This window comes from Fukomys damarensis, unplaced genomic scaffold (assembly GCF_012274545.1).
Source record: "Fukomys damarensis isolate Sample0158 unplaced genomic scaffold, DMR_v1.0_HiC HiC_scaffold_38, whole genome shotgun sequence".
NCBI classification, from domain to species: domain Eukaryota; kingdom Metazoa; phylum Chordata; class Mammalia; order Rodentia; family Bathyergidae; genus Fukomys; species Fukomys damarensis.
In genome coordinates, this window is record NW_022900950.1 from 16,415,324 (window position 1) to 16,441,678 (window position 26,355).

General features: G+C 36.4%; 1 protein-coding gene across 5 annotated transcripts in view; it reads left to right on the forward strand.

Moving 5' to 3' along the window:
* Positions 1 to 26,355, forward strand: part of Tnip3 (TNFAIP3 interacting protein 3) — a 112,435-nt gene that overhangs the window by 46,349 nt on the left and 39,731 nt on the right. For 4 of the 5 annotated variants that reach the window (XM_019205584.1, XM_010610982.2, XM_019205578.1 and 1 more), the window contains exons 4-9: positions 14,180 to 14,266; positions 16,775 to 16,855; positions 18,578 to 18,643; positions 19,910 to 20,050; positions 22,575 to 22,703; positions 25,278 to 25,397. In XM_019205584.1, coding sequence (XP_019061129.1) covers positions 14,180 to 14,266; positions 16,775 to 16,855; positions 18,578 to 18,643; positions 19,910 to 20,050; positions 22,575 to 22,703; positions 25,278 to 25,397 — 624 coding nt within the window. Of the gene's footprint in view, positions 1 to 13,919; positions 13,977 to 14,179; positions 14,267 to 16,774; positions 16,856 to 18,577; positions 18,644 to 19,909; positions 20,051 to 22,574; positions 22,704 to 25,277; positions 25,398 to 26,355 lie in introns of those variants that run through there. The other variant, XM_010611000.2, reaches the window with a different exon arrangement.

Consider the following 26,355-nt stretch of genomic DNA (forward strand, 5'->3'; position numbering starts at 1 on the left):
CTATGTTCATTCTGTTATTCTTTTTTTTTTTCTGCCTCTGATACTGAGAATCAAACTTGGAATCCTGCACTTGCCAGGCAGGTGCAGTGCCACTGAGCTGCATCCCCAGCTTTATTCTGTTATTCTTGATATTTGGCTATTAGTTGTTAATCTTCTGATTCTAAAGCTGTTTTTAAAACCTCAGTGTTAAGCAGACTAGGTTAAAAAAAAAGATTCTTTCCCAAAATATCACCATAGTGTGAGATTGATCCTGTGTTTAATCTGTGACATACTCTTCCTTCCACCCATCACAGGGATTTCAAAAGGCTTCCACTGAACAGGAAAATCAGCTCCACGTCCACATAAGGAAGTCTTGCTTTGCATGCCCAGCTTAAGCTCTTGTGTCATCACATGGTATACCACTGGGAATTGTATAAAAACAAAAACATAGGTCCAAAAGCTAAAAATGAACCCTAAGACAAAGATTTAAAACTCTTAAAAAATAAGGGAAACAAAACTCACCCTAACTTTTTGAAAGCATTTACCCAGTGGACAAAAGGTTTTCTACAGGACTGCAGGAGTGAAACAATTGGGAAAAAAAATCTCCTTTCTTGTTAATAGGTAACAGACACTTTGGAGTAAAATGGTTTCTGTCTTATATAAGAGTTGTCAGTTCCATTGCTATACGAAATGTCCCCAACTTTTACAAAAGAGAGAGTTATAGAAAACCCTGAAAGATATATTTTTGGGAGAAATTGTGAACAAGTGGAAGAAGATTCACTTGGGCTTAGTGAAAGGAATAGTCCTGAGAACCCTAGTTAAGGTTACTAGGGTGGCCCGGGGAGAATAACAACTCAGGGGCTGTAGAGAAAGACATCAATACTTGAATAGATAAGAGGCACCTTTGTGGACATTATAAAAGTTAACTAAAAGAATATAGTGCATCCAGGACCATATAAAGCGTAGGTAACAGACACTTTGGAGTAAAATGGTTTCTGTCTTATATAAGAGTTGTCAGTTCCATTGCTGTACGAAATGTCCCGAACTTTTACAAAAGAGAGAGTCATAGAAAACCCTGAAAGATATATTTTTGGGGGAAATTGTGAACAAGTGGAAGAAGATTCACTTGGGCTTAGTGAAAGGAATAGTCCTGAGGACCCTAGTTAAGGTTACTAGGGTGGCCCGGGGAGAAGAATAACAACTCAGGGGCTGTAGAGAAAGACATCAATACTTGAATAGATAAGAGGCATCTTTGTGGACATTATAAAAATTAACTAAAAGAATATAGTGCATCCAGGACCATATAAAGCAAAGAAGAATTGGAATTTTCAGGGTTTCAATTGATTGAAAGTATGGGACAAAAGGTATTATCTTTCCTTTGGAGTTATCACTCAATCTTTGTTTTTGGTCAGACTTATATGTCTTTGGTAAATTTGACTGTGTCCTCCTTTTTATGCAAGAAGAAGAGTACCTTGAGCCTAAGGATTAAGAAATTTGTTAACTTGTGACTATTAAGGCAGCAAAATATTTAATAGGGGAGATACCACAAAGAACATGTTTGTGATTTTTTTTTTTAGCACACACATTATGTTCTTAATCAATTTAGCTTTGTAATAGCTCAAAAGACTTCCAAACTAAAGCTGAGTGTTGCAATTCAATATCTCAATAAGTTTCTATATTTTTAGTTTCACTGAAAGCAGTTTTTTATGAGTATGGAAAAGGACTAGCAAAATGGACATATTCAGCTCTCACTGAAAATACACTGGTCTAACATCCATCTTCCATATGAAATACATTATAAGACTCTTTTTATCTTGTTTTGTTCTTGTGGGGAGAGTGAGGTATAGCCTATAAAGTACAAAAATGCCTCAGTTTACAAACACTTCAGTTCATTGACAATTCAATTTGCAAACTGGAACATTAAGGAAAATTTTGCTTCTCTTTGTGAATTCCACATTGGGTGACCCACAGAACTGCAGTCATTTTCTCTACATGAACATGAAAGTACCCATCTTTCCTAGAATTGTGAAACAAATTAAGTTTGTGAATCAAGATACCACAGTATGCAACTATCTTTTCCTATGGAATTCTGGAATAGTTTGCAAAAATATGAGACAGATTATTTTTTTACAATGAAGAAAATAGCTATACAAATTACTTTTGATTTTTCAGGCTGGGGATTTATCTCTGTGGTTCTACTGCCTGCCTTGTAAGCACAAGGTCCAGAGTTCAATCCCCAGTACCAAAAAAAAAAAAAAAAGGTACATTTTCTTTAGTTATTAAGAATGTGTTAGCAGGGCTGTGGATATAGCTCAGTGATGGAACATTTGCTTCACATGTGCATGACTCTGGTTTCAATCATCAGCATGACCAAAAAATGAGTTAGCAATCATTTGTAGTTATTGGGAGATTTTCTTTTGAATCAGGCTATCTCTTAGGGAAAAAAACAAAAACAAAAACAAAAAAACTCTTAATATGCACCCTTGATGTGTTCGAAGTCCTCACCGAAAATTTCTGATACTCACATTCTCTGTGTGTCTACATGTTCTTCATTCATTTTATAATTACACTTTTTGTCATTTAAAAATATCTTAATCTATAGGCATAGTTTTGAAACCTATTGCCTTAAGAAGAACTTAGTTTTCTTTCCCCAGAGGTTTCTGAGCTAATCCGGACAATCACTTGAAAAAAATGATACAGAAAGGATTCCATCGTTAGTGGGGTGAAAATCAGAAAATAAAAGAGACATACATGTCATGCTCATCTTTATGTTGTAGGATTAGCAGAGTTATCTCATTCACAGTCCATAATCAATAAGTATTTATTAGAAGAATGAAAGCATGAATGAAGTTAAAATCAACACACAAGCAAAGAAGAGAAAAACAAAGGTGATCTGTGTTTTATCAAATGATCAGAGATTTATTCTTCTCCAAAGAGAAAATTTTTGTTTTAAAATTAAAAAACAGGATTACAATTTTTGAAGGCTGTTTTTCTCTTTTTTGTTCACTAGTCTTTGTCAATAGAATTTAATCTCCAGGCAAGCAGTAGTAGGACTGATGTTATGGGTTAGACCTAAAATCTCCCAAAAGCCTCTTGTTCACATGTAGGAGGAGCCTGGTCAGAGGAGGCACATAACTCGCAGCATAACCTGGAAGGGTGTGTTCTTGTCTCTGACTTCTACCTTCCTCTCTCTGCCTTCTGGCTGCCATGAGATGGGAAGTCTTCTTTCACTATGCCCTTCCATCATACTCCTTCTGCCTTGGAACCAGCCAACCATCAACTGAGTTCCACCAGGAGACATGAACGGTATAAACCTCGCCTCTTTTAAGTTGCAGGTGTTGGTTATTTTGTCCCACTAGTGAGAAAGTGAGTGGTGTCACTGGTACTAAGATTGAGGTTGTTGCTAACCTCATACCTAACCATATGGTTCAGAAGCTTTTTGAACTGGTTTGCAGGAGGAGTTTGGAATGGTTTGGAAATAGTAGCTAGAGAGGCCTGAAATGCTAAGGTTCTGGTTGGCACTTAGAAGGACAGAATGCTGATGGGAATGTGGACAGTGAAAAGCACCAGGTTTATGAGGTTTCATTTGGGAATAATACCTCTTTTGGCAGTTGGCCCGGAGACAATGTGTGTTACTCTCTGGCAAAGAGCTTGTCTATATTTTTCCTATGTACTAAGACTATGTGAAACTAAATGTGAAGAAGGTGGACTAATTGATTTAGTGGAAGGAGTTTCAAAGCAGTCCAATGTTCAGGTTGTGGTTTGTGTACTGCTAGCTGCATTTAGGTAGATCTATGGTGAGACTGGGATGAGGGGAGACCAAAGTAAATGATTTGAAAAGTTTTGCAGTTTCACCAGAAAAAAAGTGCCTCAAAAGTCGGAGCCCAAGGGAAATGTTTGCTGAGATTAACATGAAAAAGAAGCCAGGGGCTGGGAATTTGGCTCAGTGGTTCTACTGCCTGCCTGGAAAGCACAAGTACCTGAGTTCCATCCCGGTAACAACAACAACAACAACAACAACAACAACAACAACAACAAAACATTAAAAAGAAGCCAAGCAGGGTGTGGTGGTGCACGCCTGTAAACTGTCACTTGGGGGCTGAGGCAGGAGGATCACTGTGAGTTGGAGACCAGCCTGGATTACATAGTGAGTTCCAGGTCAGTCTCAACTACATAGTGAGACCCTGTCTCAAAAAAAAGAAGAAGGAGGAGGAAGAGGAAGAGGAAGAGGAGGAGGAGGGAGAAGGGAGAAGAAGGGAAAAGAAGAAGGAGAAGGAGGAGGAGGAGGAGGAAAGAAAGAAAAGAAAAGAAAAAAGAAAGGAAGGAAGGAAGAAAGAAAGAAAGAAAGAAAGAAAGAAAGAAAGCAAGCCAAGTACTTTGCAATGGGACAATAGGAAAGATGTATTCCCAGAATTTCTTCAGACCAATCCTTTCAGGTTCAATGGAATAAACAGGTAAACAACATTGAATGACTTTGCTTTGAGAAGAGAGCACCAGGGAGCTAAGACCATTAAGGGTCACCTAGGGCTAGAGCTCTGATACCCAGGTACTCAGATGCCCCTTCAGCAATGATCCAGTGGCCCAGGTTACTGCTGGATCTGGCAGCAGACCTTGGCATCATCCACATGGTGCCAGTTTTTTAGGCATGTGAAATGCGAAATTTGTGGAGTAATGGAAGTTGCATCCAGCTTTAAAGAAGGCCTAAGAGAACAGGCAGTCCTGAGAAGGCAGTGCATGAAGGTGTGAGAGTGAATCTGAACATTCAGAGAGGAGCCACGGGAAGCTGGAGAAGCCAGGAATGTGTAACATCTACTGAGGAAAGCTGCAGGCAGTGAGTAGAATCAGCAAAGCTGGCTACCCAAGCCTTTTGGAGCTCATATCTTGACACAGCCTTTCCCTAGTGGTGGACAAAAACCTATAGGATTTAATGTTTGACCTGCTGGGCTTTGGTTCAGTTCATTTTTATTCTGTTATTTCTCCTTTTTGGAATGTGAATGTTTACCCTGCACTTTTGTATATCAGCAGTGTTTAATTTTCTTTTGGAGTTTCAAGGGGCTCATAGCTTAAAATTTGCTTTGAATCTCAGAGTAGATCTTAGACTTTTCAGCAATGCTAGAATTGTTAAGATTTTGGTGACTCTTAGAGATAAATTAAACGAATTTTGCATAATGAGATGAACAAGAGTCCTTTGGGTTCCAGGGGAAGAACGTTATGGTGTAGATTAAACTGTCTCCCAAAGGTCTCCTGTTCAGAGGTGTGGCCTGGTCTGAAGGGTGGGTCTCTGTAAATTTCTCCTGAAAGGGTGTATTTGTATCCCCAGCTCCTCCCTTCTCTTCTCTCTGCCTACTTACTACCATGAGGTGAGCAGCATTCTTTTTCCATACCCTTCCACCAGCCTTGGAGGCAGCCAACCATGGAATAAATCCCACTGGAAACCACAAGCCAGAAAAATCTGTCCTCCTCTAATTTGTGATTTTGGGTGTTGTATTCCAGTATGGGAAAATGTCCAGTACAACTGATAGATTTTTATTTCATATGATTTCAAAGGTCATGTCAGTTCGTACCTACCCCTCAAGAAATTTGAAGTCCTGTGAATTTCCTAAATCATATATTTAATGACTTGGGTTCCTATGTTAAAAAGTAAATGATGTCTTGTCTAATAACCTCTTGGTTGTTATATCTCTGTAAGTTTGTTGAAGGGAATAAACAAGACTTATTAAATGAGTTTTGGTGTGGATTCAGTAGTTTTGGGCAAATTATTTAACATCTAAGAACTTCAACTTCATCCTCATTAACATCAAAGATGTCTTTTCCAACACCTCACAGGGGTGTTATAAAATTAAAGTTGAAGCAGATACAATGTTTGTACAAAATTATAATTTTGTTTTCTAAACTGAATTTATTTTCAATCTAAAACCTTCATCTCAACCCTTAGAAAATAGTTGAATCTGGCTGACTGCAGGAAATCTCAATCATTTTGGGGTTTTCTTTGGTAATTTTATTTTCATCTTAATCACGTGTGGAATTTCTTCTTCCTCCTCCTCCTAATGACATGTAGGTTCTATGGAGCACGAAATAATCTGTTTAAAGTAGGCTTGTCAGAAGCAGCAAATAAAAATCCGGGATGCCCATTTAGGTTTGGATTTCAGACAAACAACCTATATTGCATGGGACACACACACACACACACACACACACACACACACAAACACACACACATACACACAAGGTGGAATCTATCTGAAATCTGAATTTATCTAGGCATCCTGTACTTTTCTAGCAGCTTTAGGCTGGAAGCATCTGGGATGCATTAATCCACCATTGTATATTGCCATTAACACTGATGTAACCTGCCCCTTTGCACTTTTCAGTGACCTGTATTCGCAGGGGCAGTAGCTGGTGCTTGTAGGTCATTTAGCACATTACCTATCCCTAGGTGTATATGATAAACACTATTCTATATCCTCCTTTATTTTATCCTGAAGCTTTCCTAAAACTCTTAAACCTCAGTTAAGAATTTTGCATCTTTCTTAGGAACAGAGAAAATTTCTGGCTCTGCTTCCACACCACTCTAAGATTGAGCTGTTTGGAGACCTCTCTACTTAGCCACGCTACCATCTCATGTTGCAGCTCTGTGCAGTGACGGTATTGGGAGATTCTCCCCAAGACTTGAGCCTTCCCCAGACTCAACCCTGGGAGTAAGGTTAAAACTCTACTCTTTAATGTTCAAGCTAGGCAGCTTAATAGATAATGGATGAATCTGTAGAAGAAGGAGTGTAGATCTGTTTCTTCATGGAGACTAACTGATTTATTTTCATTTTCCCCAGGCCATGCAACGTTTGTTTACTCTACTGGGGAAGATGGTAGAAATGGCAAGGATAGGTTATATTGATGTCATCTACCATTCGTGTATGGTATAAATTTTTATCAGTTGTTCATGATATTATTTTTTGCCTTGACTCAGACTTTATCTTTATCACTTTAGCACTTTATCCCAAATGTACAGCAAAATTGAAAGGATTTTATCATTCATACCCATATGCCTATCAACTAAATTCTGACATTAACATTTCAGTTTTTTGTTACATATCTATACATCAATTTACCCATTTTCATCAACCCATGTGATTTTTTTGAAGCATGTCTTAAATAAATTGCACAACTATTAGTCTTTTCAAAATTAAAAAAATGTTTTCTAAACACTAGCTCTTGAAATTCAAAGTTCTGGTTTTCAAAATATCTCAAAAATTTAGAAAATCTGTTTTGAAACTCAAGACTTGAAAGGGGCCTGATCGTTTTTTTTTTCATTGGCAAACTCAAGGCAAAAGATAGAACTTCCTGAGCAGATAAAGAACTAGTTCCCAATAATCCTTTAGGAGAGTGCTCATCAGATACTGCTTCAAGATATTAGTTTGACTCATAAGATGTTTAAAGCAATGTACAAATGTAGGAAATATTATTGAAGGCCACAATTTTCACTTGAAAATTTCTGCCATGGAATTATAATTATTTATGTTGTTTATTTATTAGACATTAACCAGCTTTAAAGAAAAAAACCTTTAAAGGAGGTTTTGTACAGAGGCAAAATAATATTGAACCAAAATGGGAATGAATGAAGTATTCATCTATAAAATGAATAAAAAGAAAATACACTGAAGCAGAATAGCTCTTCAGAAATGTGTTGAAATGCCTACTTGATCATATCTGGTTTGTAGACAAAATATAAATTAGGGTATCCCTTTGGTCATTCTTTGTCGTAGGCTGCGTTCTGAGAACTGGAGGCAGCTATGATTTCTTAATGGAGACTCATACATAAACAGATCCTTTCAATAAAAATATATCACACCACTACTTTGTACTCTGAGGATACTATATTAGTTCCCAAGGCTAAAATGATAACCACTAACCCCACCTTCAAAAATTTTGTAGCCTATCTGGGAGAAAGAGACATAAAACTAACAACTGCTTTATGATAAGTGCTAGAGTTGGTGCTTCACAAAGCACAGCGAGATCACAAAGGAAGAAATAATTAACTCTGCTCTGAAGAACCAAGGGTTCTTTGCAAAGGAACTTTAGCTCTGTTGTGGTACATGGGTAAATCTGCAAAAAGGGAAAATTTCATAAAGTCTACAGTTTCAAAAAAACTACAGACTAGTCAGCAAAAGTCAATTTGTCTTACACTGTATCTGATGAGTACTAAAACCTGGATGTGTATAATCATAACACACTGTGATCAGCCTTGCTGTACTAGGTGGGAATAGTTGTTCCAGAGGCCTTCCCTGTTGAGAGGGTAGCACACATTGCCCAGGAGGCTATGAAATCTGGGACACAGTCTCTGTTGATTCCTGAGTTTCAGGGATCACTGAGAGGTGATTTGCTAGTTTGGAAGACAAGAAGTTAGTTTGTGATCTCTAGGTCTCTCATAATTTCTTGAGATATCTGCTTCAGGTACATTATAAAATTGATTTTTGGAAAGGAAGAGGGTGTGTGTGCGTGTGTATATGTGTGCCTGTGTATGTGTGTATCTTGCATGCAGACATGAAAATAACATACATTATTTTAAACTCAAGAAATATGAAGACAACACACAGAAGTTGATAGCATGAAGTTTACATTTCAGTAATGGGAGACAAAGATGAAAATTGTATAGTCTGGTCAGTGCACACAAAAATAAAGCAGAAAAGCTGGGAAGGGCTGACCATGAAGCATCTCTATAGAGGTGACAAGTAAACAAGCAACAGTGGAGTATGGAGTTCAAACTGAGGTCATTTTCAGGGCCTGGGGGAGCTGGTTGCTATATATTTACATTGACATAATGTATTGAATAATTTGATAACCCTCTTTTTTTTAGAATCAATTAACTGGTACTGCATTTGCTAGCCTCACCTGTTTAATACATAATGAACAGCTCCAGGCTTGTTTGTACTGAAAAGCCACTTTATTATGCCATTCTTTTGCTCAAATGTCTTCAGTAGCTCCCCATGAAGAGGCTCTAAAGTCAAAAGTATAATCTGAAATTTAAAGCCTTTTATCCTTTCACTGAAACTAACCCAAGTACACCATACGAATCCTACTCTAGTTAGACTGGCTTGTTAGAACCTTTCATACTTAGACTTTTCCATCATTAGAATCTGTTTCCCTGTAGAACATGAATTTTCAACCTTCACCATTCATCAAAATCCTATTTACCCTTCAAAGTCTGACAGAAGCTCCAACTCCTTCCATAACTATTAAAGTCTGAGAATGAGCTCTCTCCATTATTTTCTTTATCTCTTATTTGTTGGTCTTCACTTATTGTCCATTTGTTTGTATATACACATAGATGCACATACACACACATGAGTGTGCATACATATGCATGTGGGTCTGTTCATACATGTATGCCTGTATGTGCTATATGTGTGTATATATAAATGTACCTATGTGTGTATGCGTTTTTTCTTTTAAATTTTTTAATTCATATTTGCAGTACGTAATGTTTACACTTTGTATGAAGTGGGTACCTGTACATAATGTCCCAGTTCTTTTTTCATCCTTCCCCTACCCACCCCCTCCCTGGCCCTCTTCTTTCTCTCTCCGTCTCTTGATTGATTCCTTTCCCATTTGAGCAAGATCTCTCCCCTACTTCCTAGCTATCTTTTTATTTTGCTTTTTATTTATGTTTTGGGTTTCTAATGCTATATTAAGCTTGTGAATCTGATTTATTTCACTTAACATTGTAGTCCCAAGGTGCATCCATTTTCCTACAAATAACCAAAGTTTATCTTTCTTTATGGCACAGTAGTACTCCCTTATGTATAAATACTACATTTTCTTTATCATTTTATCTGTTAATGTTCATATAAGCCTCTTCTAAGATTTAGTTATTATGAACTGTGCTGCTATAAACATGTGAATACATGCATCACACATACTGTGATACCTTTAACTCAAGAAAGACCTGGATCAAATGGAATTTTTAGTTGTAGATTTGTGAGGAAACTACATACTAATTTTCATAATGGTTGCACTAGTTTATGTTCCCACCAGTGATGTAGAAGATTCCTTTTCCTCCACAGCCTACTTTTTTTTTTTTTTTTTTTTTTTTTTTTTGGTACTGGGTATTGAACTAGGGTCCTTGTGCTTGCAAGGCAGGCCATCGAACTGCTGAGCTAAATCCCTGGTCTTCTATTTGATTTCTTGATGATGACCATTCTTTCTGAGGTAAGACAGAATCTCAGTGTTAATTTAATTTGTATTTCTCTAATGGTCAGTGATGTTAAACATTTCTTCTCAGAATTTTTTGGCCATTTGTACTTCATCTCTGAAGATCCTACTTACTTCATATGCTCATTTTTTTAATTAGGTCTTTTATTTTGGGATTCTAATACTTTTAGTTCTTTTTATATTCTACATATATTCTCTACATATCCCTTTGTCTAATAGCTGGCAAAATTTATTTTTCATTCTGTAGGTTTTCTTTTCACTCTGTTGGTTGTTTTGTTTTGTTTTTATTGCTGTGTAGAATTTTAAATTTAATTTAATTCTATTTGTTGATTCTCTGTACTATTTTCTATGCAACCAGGGTTTTGTTTAGAAAATTCTTGCCTATGCCTATATCTTTAAGAGTTTTACCTACGTTGTCTTCCATCAGGGTAAGTGTTTTTGTTTTAATGCTCAGTTATTTGATCCACTTTGATTTGAGTTTAGTACATGGTGAAAGACATGGCTCTAGATTCAATATTTTGCATGTGGATAGCCACTTTTTCCAACATTATTTATTAAAGAGACTGTCTTTCCTCCTCTGCATGTTCCTGACCTCTTTGTCAAAGATGAAAGAGTTGAATGCAGTTGGAATAGTTTCTGCTTCCTCTATTCTCTTCCACTGATCTTTGTGTCTGTTTTTGTGTCAGCATCATACAGTTTTTATCATAGTAGCTTTGTAAATATAACTTGAAGTCCAGGACTATGATGCCTCCTGATTTGTTCCTGGTGCCCAGGATTGCTTCTGCTATTCTGTGTTTCTTTTGGTTCTATATGAATTTTAGGATTGTTTTCTCCAGTTCTGTGAGGAATACCACTGAGATTACGTTAAATCTGTATACCAATTTTGGAAATATGACCATTTTGACTATATTGGTTCTGCCTATCTAAAAACAGGGGATTATGTGTATAAATTCCATTGTAAGCAGGAATTTTTCCTTATTGTCCTGCATGGTGGCTAATGTTTAAATTATGGATAGATCTTTCTTTTCATCATATAATTTGATTAGGGATCCTATTTTAAGTTCAAAATTTATTAATATTCCTAAAGCCGTGCATGTATTATTTTAGACAGCAACCTGAAAAGGAAGGTACTATTACTATCCCATTGTGTAAATGTATAAGTTCAGCCTTAGACTCCTCAAGCATGTTGGCCAAAGTCACAAGTCATGAGTAGTAGAGCTGAGTCATGAATACAGATGGTCTAACTTTAAGGCCATATCTTGATCCTCTGTCTTTTACCTAATTAGTACATTTATTTAAAAATTCATGTACATAGATTTGGGAAGAAAAGATTTTTCAAACCTCACCCTAAAAAAAATGTTTTAAAACATCCTTATTTCTTTTACCCTCCAAAGGATGCATCCAAAGAATACACACACAAGACGCATTCTGCTCCTCCCCTCGGAGACTCATTTTCATAGAGTTGGTAGCAGCCAACTCCGATGACAGTTACCACTGGTAGTTCCTTGTTCTTTTCCTGTATCTTATTTGTTTGGTAATGCTTTTCTTCTGTATAATATTTGGTAGTCTGAAATCTTCAAAATAGCTGGGAAACATGGAGTGAGAGTGACACTTCTACTTCTCTGAAAGTTGTCAAGTTTTTATGAGATTACTCCTGAACCAAAGCTTGACTAAAAGCCAGACATTGGAAATATATAGCCCCTGTGAGAGGATGGAGATAAGACAAATAAGACATGGGTAACAGAAAATGTCCAGTGCAGTCCGCAGGCTGGCCTGTTGAGTCCCATTTCTCTCAGACCGAACTTGGGTTCTCCATAAGAGTTATTGTTTACTGGTAAATAATCATATGGTTTTCTTGAGCTAATAAGCAATCTGTTTATTATTTAATCTGCATAGCAGAAGAGGTGAGGGGAGGAACTGTGATGAGGAATACAAAGGTACACTTACACTTACACTTACTAGAAGCCATCACACCTCACAATGAGTACGCATTAGGGGACCTTGACAGAACCTGGAGACAATGGACAGGAATAATATTTTCTTGGCAAGAAAATATTTTTTCAATCCAATTTTCTAGGTCAGTGTTATCACATCCACTAGATTTGTAAGACCAAAAGCAAACATAAGGCTGAAAAGAACTTTGAACTATTTAACTTTATAACTACTCTGTGTGTGTAAGTGGGGAGTGTGTGTTTGTGTTGGAGGAAAAATGTTTTTTGAGGTTTACCAGGGATCGAACTCTGGCCCTTGTGCTTGCAAGACAGGCAGCAGAATCACTGAGCCAAATCCCTGGCCCTTGGAGGAAAATTTTTTACATTAATTTTTTCCTAATAGCAGATTTTAGTGTTAATAACGTCTGAAAATTTCTCCAGGAAATCTGTGCTTCTATCCTCTAACATCAGAGCACATCTAAGTCATAACTTTTACTTTTTGAACTCTGAATGAATGATTGGATTCCCATCCATCTTTCTGGGTGTTGCCCTAAAGCAATATCTCTTCCTTTCAATCACATGTATCTTCAAAGCAGACCGGTAAAACAGCAGGAAGTAAATACATACAAACTCGAAGAAAGTCCACAAATCTGTTGTACAGTAGTTAGGTAAAATATCTACCAATTTATTCATTCAGCAAAAGGTATTGAACACCAGTTCTGTGCCAGGGTAGTGTGGACGCAGGGATGAGCACTGGAGCACATTCCTCTTCCTGAACAACTGAGATGTTTGGTGAAGTGCTTTTTCTGGCTGAGTAAAGAGAGAGGGTGAGATTACAGGACAGGAGAAGCACTAGCGAGGTTTTGCTGGTCCTTGAGTTAGAAGGAAAGCTAAGAACATGATGTGTTCAAAAGCTAGCAGGAGTGAAGCTAGTGGGACTCCTTAAAGACCTGGAGGAACTCAGTATGGCAGGAGCATAGAGAAGGAGATGGTGAGAGACATTAAAGAAAAGAGGGAGGACCAAGTGTTGGACACTCATTCATTTCCTTTAAATGAGTTTGCATTTCAGAAGTTTTAGGCTTTATCCTATGAATAGACGGATATGTCATAGTCAAGTCTAAGTGATTAATTGTAATTTCTTTTTTCCTTTCATCAACACATTATTTTCTATTTTTATATTCTAAGTCTTTTCTTTTGCTCTCACTCCTATAAATCCAAAAATGGTGGCCCATTTGTATAGCTCCAAGTCACTTCCAAGCTTTTATTTGGTTGACTTTTCTAGTGTTGCATTACCTGAAAGCCCTAAAATAACAAGAGTCTACTATTAAAGCTAAAATGTAAGAGGAATAAAGCTTTAATTTCAAATAACTTGGTGAACATCTGAAAAACCTATGGAATAGAGACTTCTAGATTTAATTAAGTTTAACTTTCCAGTCATTATAGGAGATAAGATTTGCAAATAATTCCCATTTGGGGAAATCATTTTCTCTTTTAATTCATAAGAATTAGTAGCATTTGTAGAAATATGTATGATTCATTAAGTTTTACACAGCTAAACTCATATTTAGAAGACATTGCCAGAAAATTATGCTTTTAGGGAAATAAGAATTCAAGTTGTCAAAAAAGCAACAGTTACTGAATTACTGTGGGAAATATAATGCCTTTGTGGCAGTTAGGCTACCAAGGAAGACTTGGTTTGACCAGGCTTTTTGTGGTGGTAACTTCCTCCTCCAGAGGGAGAAACTGCCAGTAAAGGAAGAATGACAATTTACATATCGTAGCAAGGCTAATCAGCCCCAGGTCTTAGTCACAGCCTGCCTACTTGAGACATCCTGGGAAATCCCTGCTTGGAAAAGAAAAGTTAAAAAAACAGTTTCTGTGCTTATAAGTTTATTCTGTGTAATGCACACAGAATCACCTCTGCTCCTTTTCAATGAAAAATTGCCATTGTTGTTTTCTGACATGAGTTAATGGTGGTCAGGTTTTTCAAATTTTGTATGATTGATCTCACTCAAAAAGATATCCTAAGAGATCGCCCCCCCCTTTTGCTCTTTGCTTTTCAGACTTGCAGAGAAAGAGCTTCCATGGCGCATTTGGCAGAAGGCACAGCTGGAATGAATGCTGCACAAAGTACTACCGAGCATACAGAGGTAAGAAACACATTTCTGGGGATGAATTGGCCATATCTAGCATGGATAAAATTTCTAACTCTGCAATGATATATAAGAGCAGAAACAGCTAATGTGTTAACTAAGATCTGCTGTATATTTACAGGCAATGTTATTAGGCATAGAAAAAGTATTTGAGTGACTATCGCATTACCTCAAACTCACAGGACTGTCTTCTACAGATTGATAGGATTAAATCCGTTCAAACTCCTTTCAGCTTTCCAATTCAGTGTGTTCAATATTTTGCTCTTAATTTACAACATTGTTGTTCAGAATAAAATATCTAAAAAGAATAGTGTATTGCGTGGTTATAAGTAAAACAATAGTAGTGTTTATAGTAAAATATATACTTGCAATTGAAACTATAGCTTTTGATCAGTTGCTAGAAGAACTATATGATGTAATTGGTAACTAATTAATTAGTTACTATTTAATTACCAAGTAATTAATGTGTGTCTTTATTTTTTTGAAAAGCGGTAACTAAAGTAAAATGAGAAACTATATAGAACTCTTTGTTCATTTAAAATTTAGATATTTAATTTTATTCTGTCAGAATTTGAATATGTGAGAGGTTGGTCTGGGTGTTAGATTAGAGAAAGGCCCCGATGTTTACATACATCAAACACAGATTATATTTCATAGTATATAATTATGGGGAATTACTTATTGGGAGTAAATGTTCTGTGCACAGGCCCTTACTATAACTGAATGACTAAAAATCTTTGTGATTATTACAATATTGGATGCTTTTATTAGCACCTAAAAAGCAAACCAAATACAAATGGAAAGTTCCCCCACAATGTTTGTATTTGATTGACTTTGCTATATTTTACTACACACCTGAGGAACATAAACCATTGCTAAAATGCTAGTTAATTTCCAGAGAAATATTGGATAGCTCACAAACTATTCATATTCATTATGTTTCCTAACCCTTCCTCCTTCTCCATCTCCCCCACATCTAATTGAGTATTACTCCCAAGTTTCAAAAATTAGTACTCCTAAAATTGTAAGTAGATTCTGCTGAAGATTTAGTATCTAGCTTTTCAAGAATTCTCATTTTCAAATGAAAATGAAGAGTCAAAGCATTTTATAAATCTTTTCAGGGAAAATTATTTGTGGGGGCAAACAGCAGCAATAACAACAACAACAAACCTGACTGCAACTGGATTTCCAAAAGGCAAAAGCATACAGATGTTTGTTGCCACATATTTTTGTCTACATTATAGATAGAAAGGAGGACTTTTTGAGGAACCAAAACTCACATTTCTAAGCATTATCTAGGCTAGGAGGATACTGAACTTCAGTAAAAATTGTGATTATCTAGACCATTTGTTTAAAATAGAGATGTCTTGCTCCCTTTCCTGAAATTCTGATCTCAAACAAGAACACTAACAGCAATATCTATATAGGTGTAAAAATATCACACCCTAAAATACTTGAGACATGCATAAGTAGAGAAAGATAGTACAATTTTATAGATTATTTCTAATGAAAAAAAATCCTTGAAATACCACAACGATTGTAAAAGAGCTGTTTCCTCAAAACATTTCTGGCAAAAACCAACATATTTGAAAATATTTCTTGTTCATAAATGCCTTTAAGTAATTGTATGGTCCATAGTAACTGTGGAGCCTGAAACTGAATACAGACTTAGGAACTATCCCATCACTCAGTTCATTATATTATTCGTATGAGTCAGAGATAAGATTGTAAAACTATTATGTTACAATAGAGGAAATGGAGTGAGTGTTGCCGGTTGATTTATCCAGGTGGCAGCTGGTTTCTAGAGCTTTTGTGTATTTTTTAAATAAATACTCCCATCCTTGAAAAAAATATAACTAAAAGGAAAATGATTAACTTTTTCATTATGCCAATAATTTATTATGTGTCTAAACTTGTTACAATTACATAGTACCAGATGACCTATGCCCATTTGTATATTTATGTCATGATCATTGATGTTTCTATTAACAACCTCAATCACAGTTGTACAGTTCTATAATCAATTCGCTGTGTTTGAGATATCTCCAGAAACTTACCTGATCTCTACAAGCTATTATCTTCTTGTCTTTCATTGAAAAAAGATTGATATTAAAATTCATGAAATTAAAATTTCTGGCTTGTTCATCATGCAGGTACTTTTATTAATTATTGGAAAGTTATTTTGTTAACTAAATTCTATAAAGGAATCAGAAATATAATATGAAGCTGATACATTAATAAGTCGCTATGAAGGACTTGTGAGGATTGTTACTAGTGGAATTGGAATGTGTGTGTGTGTGTGTGTGTGTGCGTGTTACTGAGGTTTAAACCTAGAGTCTTTTGAATTTTAAGCACATATTCTACCAGTAAGCTACACATCTCCAGTCCCAGAATCAGATATTTTTTGACACATTATATGAGTTGACTAAATGTATGGGGTTTATGAAGGACAGTATTTCTCTTGTTTATTTTGTGGATTATTTTATCTCAATCTTTTTTTTTAAGTGTGCTCAATCATCAAGAAGAAAGAATTTGACAAGCACTCTTGAACACAAGATAAGATACTTGGAAAAACAGAGAAAAGAGGTAATTTAAAAATAATAATTATCCATATATGATTAATGCTGAGAATAAAATACCCTTTGGTATCTTTTAATTTTGTTTTTAAGCAACAATATTTGTCTCTAGGATACTGGGATGCATTATCTTGAAAGGAAATTTTTTACTCAGTATTTGTGCAAAGCTGAATGAAAAATGTAATAAGTCTGATATTATAATCCCAACTTTCTCAAACATTAGATGCTTCCCACATGGACCCTGTAAGTTTATTAACTCTGTCCTTCAACAAACCTTGCAAATTGACATATCTTGAAACTCAAACTGTTTAAGACTTTTAGTACAACTGATTTAGGTGGTATGACTTCATGAACTTGGCATCCTAATACACAGGGAATAAGAATCATTGTCCTAAAAATATTTTTAATTCTAAAATGTTATTGAGAACTAACAGCTACTATTAATTATGCTGTTTTTATTATCCAAGTTTAATGAATGTTAAAATCTCATTACTTTACTTGACAGAAGAGAAGTGAAAAGTGCAACCATTTTAGCATTCCATATATTATCAATTTTGTAATTTATTTCCTCACCCATTCCATGTATTGTATCTTTTGTGTTCTTTTCTATAACACTTTATGCTTCTCTTTGATATTGCATAGAATATTGTGCCCTTCTGGGAAATTACTGAACAGTTGCAGAGTAATGTTAGTAGCAGAAGAATGTTAATCCTCAAAATGCCAACAGATCAGGTATTATACAATTACGTTATGTAGCCGTATTCTAACTACCACGTTTATTTCTACCCTAGGAATTACCTAATATGCAACTGTTATTCTGGATTAGGTATTTTGTTTTGTTTTTTAATTAAGAGACAGTTTTGTCTCTTTTTTTTAATCATTCTGACTATATTCTTGGTGTCTGTCTCATATTGCTAAGTGCCATAATTTATCTTAACTTTGAAAACTACAAAGTTCCCCCAAAACAAAAACAGGTGATAGTGTTGTTTCTTCTAATTAGAAAATAGTTTTAAAAAACCTTTAAAGTGTTTGCACTAAATATTGTCTTGTGGTGAAACTATTATTCCTTGAAATCTATACTTTTAAAACTGTGATAGCCATTCATTGAGTATGTATCACAGATAATGCGTTAATCTTTGAAGCACATTACTGCAAGCAAATGATTATCAGTTAATAGACTTTAATATGAATTTCTTTTAAAGTTATAGATTTTATTATAACAGTCAGTATAAGCACATAAAAATACATAAAGATTTGAGAAAAACTTTCATAAATCAGTAACAATTCATTAATAAATCTTACAAAAAATTACCTATACTTATAATTTTTATAAGTTCTAGATACATTAAGCAAAGAAGACAGAAATTTGAATAATTAAGAGAAGTCAAAGTGGTTGATCAACTGTTCAGCTGACTTGGCTTGATATGCCTAATTCTTAATAGTTTTTCATATGTTAGAAAGTTATGAAAAGGGGAGGAAGTTTCTGATTAAATCATCCAAGCCCAACTAGAACTTACAGGAAGGAACACTGTGTCCTCTATGGCTTCCAGAATTTCAGCAAAGTTAAAAAGTAATTGTGGGTTGCCAGGGATTTAGCTCAGTGATTCTGCTGCTTGCCTCACAAGCTCAAGGTCCAGAGTTCAACCCCTGGTACCAAAAGTAATTGTGGGTTGCCCAAATTTTGAAATTGGCAGAAATCTTTTATTAATTTACCAAATTTTACTAATTTCAGCTCCTGGAAGTTAATCAGCAATGGGATCAGCAGTTTAGAAATATGAAAGAGTTGTATGAAAGAAAGGTAAAAACTTCTATTTGGGATTTTTGCAATCCTGGTGGGACCAAGTATGTGAACATTTTCATTGATTTCAGCTGAAAGAGACTTGTGGATTCCCAACTGTTGACAAATGAGGGGCAACGGGGAGGTGATGAGTGCATCATTGGCCTCATGGTACTGATGATTAATGGGCAGTGTCTTTGAATGGTCTTGTGCATCAGTAAAGAAATATGCTAACAACAGCCTCCAGTGATGTCTCAAGAGTTCCTATCCTACCCTATGTAGCATCCTGCCCTACTTTTTATTTCTAGCAGCCATAAATACATGGGTTACAGCTCAGGTTCTGGACAGTTTGTGTTATGAAAGGCTAAGCCTGTAATTCTTTAATTTTCCATAAAGAAACAAATAGTGCTCACAGTGAAAGTGAGGGAGAAACACTTCTCCCAAAGTAAATGCACTGTAACAAGCTTTTGCTTTGATAGAAAGGAACATTAGAGTGAAAATCTCCTTTAATAGGTAAAAGTCATTCATAATTTTAAAGTATTCTATTTTCAAAAACAGAAAGTAAATTCTCCTAGATTCAGGATTAAGAAACAACCACAAGTGAGTAATCCAACATCGTTGTTCCCCATTTTGACACTCAGAAGTATTAAATTTAGAAGGTGTAAAAACAATGTTCCCACTGCTCTAGGCAATGTCAAGGTGCTTTGCGGTATATGTGCTGGAGTACTTTGGGACTCCACATATTAGAGACAGACATTCAAAGAGAATGCTCAAGCTGCATTCCTGAACTGCTTGCAGGCAGGGGGTGTGAAAACAGATGTTTTGAAGAGGTTCTTTCACTGGACCTGAAGCCTAATTTGGCATCTCCTAGGAAGCCCAGTGCTGCAGGTTACTGAGAGGTTAAAAGCCATGCCTACATTCCTGGTGCAGGCTGTTGTTCTTCCTGCACTCTGATCCCCCACTGCCCTCTCCTGATCAGCCAAGCCCCTCCTGAGAGCTGAGAGTAGATGACACAAGAGACCACCAGTCTGGGACCTAGGTCTTCATTCCCTCCTAAGGGTGGTGGGGGACAGATCCAGAAGTTACTTCCATGTAAGGTGTTGCTTTTCACGATTGACCAAACTTCTTTTTAAAATCCAAGTCCCCTGATCTGTGCTGTGAGTGTTCAAACATAGAGCTTCTCAGGGTGTATCTTGGAAAGGGACAAGTTTGTAATCTGGGAGTAAATGGCTGGGGGTGTGGGCCTCAGAACAGGTGTCTGCCACTGTCTATGACTGACTCCCTCAGGTCGCAGAGCTGAAAATGAAATTGGTAGCTGCAGAAAGAGTCTGGGGAACCCTGGAGAAGGAGCGACAGCAACAGGAGCAACCACAGAGTCAGAGGGTGGACACCAGGCCACGTGACCAGACCCGGGACCCGCAGCTAGAGGTGGGCAAGGCCACAACAAAAAGGACCTGAGTGAAAATTGGAGGCGGTTTCCTGCCAAAAACCTACTGTTGGTTAACACCAGCTCACTGCAGAGCAACAACCAAAGTGTGAGGGTGTGGGTTACACAAGTTTTCAAGCACCATCGAGGGAGATGAAAGACTGCTATCTTCCTGTATTGCACAACAGGAATATTTGCCAGGTCCACCAACAGAGGGAAGTAGTCCATGGATTAGGTGAAGCCTTTCTAAGGCATTTCAGACTAGAAGAAAAACAATTTTCTCTTTTCACATGTTATTTTGATTACTACTGATTGTAACAGAAGTACAATACATCCGTATAATGGCTTTCCAGTTTACAGAATTTTACAAATATGCTTTTCTTTTTTCTTGTACTATTGATCAAACTCTTCGGTATTTTATCTCTGAGCTACATCGCCAGTCATTTTTTCTTTTGCTTTTTCTTTTGAGGCGAGATCTCCCTAAAGTACTCAGGCTAACCTCAAGCTTGTGATCCTCTTGCCTCAGCCTTCTGAGTAGAGGGATTACAGGTACACACTGCTGTGCCTGGAAGGTATTGTTTTTGTACTCAGAAAAATAAAACAGTTTAAAAAGCATGTCATCATCTTTATCTCATTTAACACTGTTAGCCCACTTTGGAGGAATATATGCTTGCCATGTGAAGATGAGAAAACTGTCATGCTAAACAGAATTTACCTGTAATCCCAACTCCTCAGTGGCTGAGGGAGGAGGATCACAAATCCAAGGCCAGCCTGGACAATTTAATGAGACCCTGTGTCAATATTAAATAAAACAAGATCTCCCTGGGTTCAGTCCCTAGTTCTAAGCAGAGATAAATGAGAAAGATGAGGTGTAAAGAAAGCTACAAGGCTTTGGAACATTGATAAAGCAGTACCATGGAAATAGAACTTGGCATCTCATCTTCAGATTCTAATGCTTTTGCTGTCCCTATAAAGAATTAGAAAGAGACAATCAAGATGACAAGTTTCTCCTAAATGGATTCTGGGTTTGTTTTTTTTTTTTCCGATTTCACTTTCAGTGATTGGACTTCATGGCTTTCGTAGCAAATGAGAAGGAGCCAGGGATTTAGCTTAGTAGTTCCACTGTCTACCTTGCAAGGACCCAAGTTCGTTTCCCAGTACAAAAAAAAAAAAAAGAAAAAGAAAGAAAAAAGAAAAGGAGACAACAAACTTGAAAGGTCTCTTTGTTTAGGCATACTAGAAAAGAACAGTAAGTTCTTTTCAGAACATTCTCAGGTGAAGTTTTATCACCACTATTGTGAGGCGTTGGCAATATTTTAAAACATACACAATGGTTAAGAGGCTTAAGGCCGTGTCTGACAGGAGCAGACAATGCCAGTCCAGGTTTTCCTATCTGGCTGAGGATGGCTTTGTCATAGTGAATCAGGAAAACATGGTTCTGCTCTGTGGCAGCCACTTCCTATTCCAATTACATCCTGATGAGGAATCTTAGTAATTTTTTCTTCTTGCAATTGGAATACTTTTGCTGTTGAAGTAATTTTCTCTTAAATTATGCTAAATAAGAAAATGATTGGTTCATTTTCCAAGTTTATAAACTCATTTCATTTAAATAAGTGCAAATAGTAAAATTTCCACTTTTAAAGAAAATGATTGCCTAAAGTAGATTGCCGTGGGAAATACTAATGACTAAGGTAGTATATTTTAATACATATATTAGCTGTTTTTTCATCTTGAGTTTCCTATATTCTGCAATATTTATTTTACTAGGCCATATTCTCATTAAGAATCCAATTTACTCCACAAAAAGTTTACTGTCAACTCCATAAAATTGAGAGATAAGAGACATATAAAAGTCTGAGTCCAGAGCCCGTTAGTCTCTAGGAACTAACCCTCAGTTATTTAAAACATTAGACTTCTTGATGATCATCTAAAACACAGAGGCATGATAACAGTTGAGTTAGCTGATCTTCATCTTTAAAAATAATAATCACAGTAATCCTGTGCTCTGAGTAATTATCTTTAGAAAAGGGTCTTATCTGTCTAGAATTTATTTATCTGTCTAAAATTTCCCTTTGACCAGTACAGAAATACACAGGAATGTGTTTGAGATAATTAGAATAGCTTCATGGCACGAACAGATTTTTCACTTTAGGATTTTTCAACTTCTTTGACTGAGTTGCATGTTCATCATTCAGCAACAGTACAGGGAAACTGGATTGTTCGGCAGATCCATTTATTTGATTGTTGAAAGCAAGGATTGGAGATTTTGATATCTTTTTCTTGGGTCCCCAAACGTCTAGGAGGTAATAACTAAGGTTTTATGCAAGAAAGATGTCTTCAGTCCTAACTCTGTCCTCCTCTCAAAGAATATTGCTCAAATGAATGTTAAGAGAAAATCTGGCAGGGCCCGTTTGTGCTGTATTCCAGAAGGATGACCCCTCCAGGGTCCCCAGCAGCTGAGGTATAAGGATTCTTAGTATCATCTTCTTTGGATTTTATGGATTTTCATCTTGTTCTTCACTTCAGAAGGAAAAGGAGAACCTAAATGAAGAAATACAGGAATTGAAGAAAGAGAATAAGCTTTTGAAGGAAAAAAACGCTCTTGCAAATAAGAAGAAGGAACATTACGAATGTGAAATAAAACGACTCAATAAGGTACTGGGCTAGGTCAAGCATTGGGAGATCAGAGCAAAAACTTCCTGTAGACCAGCATATTTCCCCTGACACTCATGACAAAATCTAAGCTGCATGTGGCTTCCAGCCTCGCAGTAGGTGATTGATATTTAAAATATATTCAATCCTTTGATTTTGGATTTGAGTGGTTGTAGTCAGTTTGTGTTCAGAAGTGTCATTTAAGGATCTCCAAAGTGTCAAGTATGTGCTTGTTTGTTGACAAGATGATTTACAAATGTGTTGTTATATTAGATCTGCCTGTGGCTCAAGTCATTCAAGAGAAGATGGGAAAAAATAAACAATGTATTTTACCCTATAAGAGTGAAAGAAAATGTTCAGACATAAAATTCCAGGGCAAATATGTTTTTTCCTGATATTCTTGGAATGTCCTTCACAGATAAGTTAGAAAAACTAAGGATAATTGGAATTATATTTGAAAGCCCTCCCTTTTTGATACTGTGTTAAATTTTTCAACATTCCCTACCTCGTTTCCTTAAATGTAGACACCAGGATATAATGACTGTCTTAGAATAGGCAAAAATTACCTTACTGCTCATGTCCCTGTGCAGGCATCACTTTTATTGCATCTGCAGGTACAGTTAACAGAATTTTCAAAAATTAGAATAATAGTAATTTTATAATTCTGGTGATTTTAATCACAAGATCTCAAGAAAAATTAAGTTGAGTAAAATTTATGTCTGTATAAATATCACTTTCTCAAAGAGGACTTTTCTGGATCTTCTATTTAAAATTACCTGTTTTGCTCTTTCTATACCCTAAATTATTTTTTCCTTGGAACCTATTACTACCTAATATATGTCCATGTCTCATGTGTATTACCCTGTCTATTTTTTGCCTCCTACTTTGATGGTAAACCCCCTGAGAATAGGAATTTTGCATGCTAGAAATTTCTGCTAGTGCCCTAGGCACAGTGCTCAAGGCTCATGGTATATTTAGGCAGACATGACTATGTCTTGGTTTTCTTAAGATCAGAAAAAAAGTAAACTTTTAATTTGAAAACAGGTTTCATAAATTATATATTCATCTTTATAACTATGCAATTGCAAAATATAATATGTGTTTTTGTGGAGGATGAGACTCACAATGGTAATGCTCATGATGTGGCCCTGAGTTTTTTCTGTGTCCATTCATTGCTGTGTCCTTGTTCCAAGAACAAGGTCTTTCTCACAGTAAGTTCCTAAATATTTATTGAGTGGGATGAAAGGAAGAAGAGATAAATTAATAAATGAGCTAGTACACAATATGTTCAATAGCCAATTTTGCACCTGAGACTGATTGGCCATCATACACTAAGATAATTCATAATACTTCACTTATAAGTAATGAGAGAAAAATGAAAGGGCACTGAAATCCAGGAGTCATCCCACTCATCTACACCTTAAACTGTCACTAAAAAACATAAATGTAAAGTGATGATTGTGTAGAGTGATTTTTCTTTCTCATTAAGCACATTGTATTTGGACCTAATGGAGTATAAAAAGTTATTCTTCTATTTTATGACAGCTTTCTTTCTCATGATGATAAATACAAGTTATTAAAAATTTTGATGTAGGCGTCTGATTGTGCACACCAGCCCACACAGCATGGAGCCTTGAGCCTTCCCTACTTGCACAAGTTGCTGACCCCTTCACCTGGAGAAATTTATATCAGCTTAGTAATTAACACATGTTTTTTAGAAGTTTACAAAATGCTGTGTACTCAATTCAATATTTGCTTTGAAGACAATACCCAAGGGTTCTGTCTTTATCGAGTTCCTACAGAGAAGCCAGATGTTTAACCAAAGTGAAAATTCTCTAAGGCTGTACAGCCCGGGCCACCCATGGGCAAAGTTGATTTGTCTAAATCCCACCATTGTGAGATGAGAGGATGTGCTCAGTATGTCAGTATTGGTAGTAAATAACTCATTCTAGAGTTATGGGGATTTGCTAGAGAAAATCTGAAAACCCCAAGATGGACTGCATGTTTATTAGACTCACATTTCATATTTGACTAATATAAAAATTTCTGAAATGCTGAATCATATGAAAGGTAGACCAGAACATTCAAATAACAAGATCTACAGAAAAGGCCTAGTCATGGGAGTAGGACATAGAATGACATGTAAATTGGCCACATCCAGCTAGCTCATCCCACCCTAGATTCTCTCTACTACTATTCATATACTTTTTGTTTAGAAGTCACTATTCTTATATTTCCTAGAACTGTGTAGTTTTATACAAAGTCCAGCAAGGCCGGTGGTATTTCTCAGGTGGAACTCTTGCTTTACATACATGAGGTCCTGGGTTTGATCTCTAGGAAATGCCCCCCCCCATATAATAATGAGGGATGAGTAACAAGCATCATCATGGAGAAGAGACAGAAATTCTGAAAATATACATATGAAGAAAATCAGAGAAGAAAGCTACTTGGTTACATAAGCAGCACTGGAAATGAAATGCTACCTTGTGGGTGCACTTGAGACAATTGTAGCGCTACAGAGGAATTCATAGGGTATGGCAGATCTCAGATTAATAGTGTGCTCATTTCATAATGTAGGCCCTTCAGGATGTCTTGAAAATTGAGAGTTCTTCATCTTTTGAGGATTGTGCCTGGAAATCTAAAGTTGAGTGCAACCACACAGAGATGATAACAGAAATGGAGGTCCTCAAACAACAGGTGAGAAGTTGGAAGTGGCTTGATTGTGAGGAGAACATTGGGCCCATTGTTCGTGCTTCTTCGGCCATGTTTGGATATCTTCCTATTCAAAGTATGTCACAGGTTTTCACACTGCTTTCAATTAGAATTTTCTAATTTTAAAGCTTGATAGGAAGACTAGAGATCGGCTACTTCATTCCCATAGTTTATAAAAGAAGGAGTTGAGTTAAAAGGCTTGTCATGATCACACAGCTAAAAGAGGAGCATGCTACTTAACCTTTGGATGAGATTCTGTTGGCACTAAAACAACAGAATTTCATGTAGGCATGATTTATTTTGAAAACACTGCTAACCCAAACTCTTTTCAGAAAATAGTTGCAGGGGTGCAATCGACTTCTAACTGCTGGCCTCAACAATAAGAACAGCTTTAAAAAGAATATTTTGCACTGTGCAGCTACCCACACACATGTACCACCAACAATTTGTCAATGTACAATAGCTTCCTCCTCTCTGTTCATCAGAACTCACTCACTGTTGCCAAGAAGACAGCAAGTCCTAGGATGTGCTAGGCATGGTTTCTAGATTTATCAACATGGGACTGTGAGGATGTAGCACTGCCTCAACTACTTACACTAAATTTAGTTCTACTAGCTGGAGTTTGCCTTCCTGGGGGACCAGCCATGCATTTCTTTCCTTCTTTTACCAATTAGGTAAAAGATTAGAATGGTACATGGCAATATCAACAAATATAAGCTACATAGAGAAATCACAATCCCTGAAGTACAAATTGACAATAACATATTAGCCATGGAGCAGAGACTGTCATAGAGTAAAGGACTGGAAAATATTATTTCTTTCTCAGTATGATTTGTTGGCTAATTTTGCCCTGAGCAAATGTCAGTAACAGCATTCTCATTGCAATACACAGACTATTTCAGCAATTGTGTTACTGTTAACTTACTTTATAGTTACAAGTTCA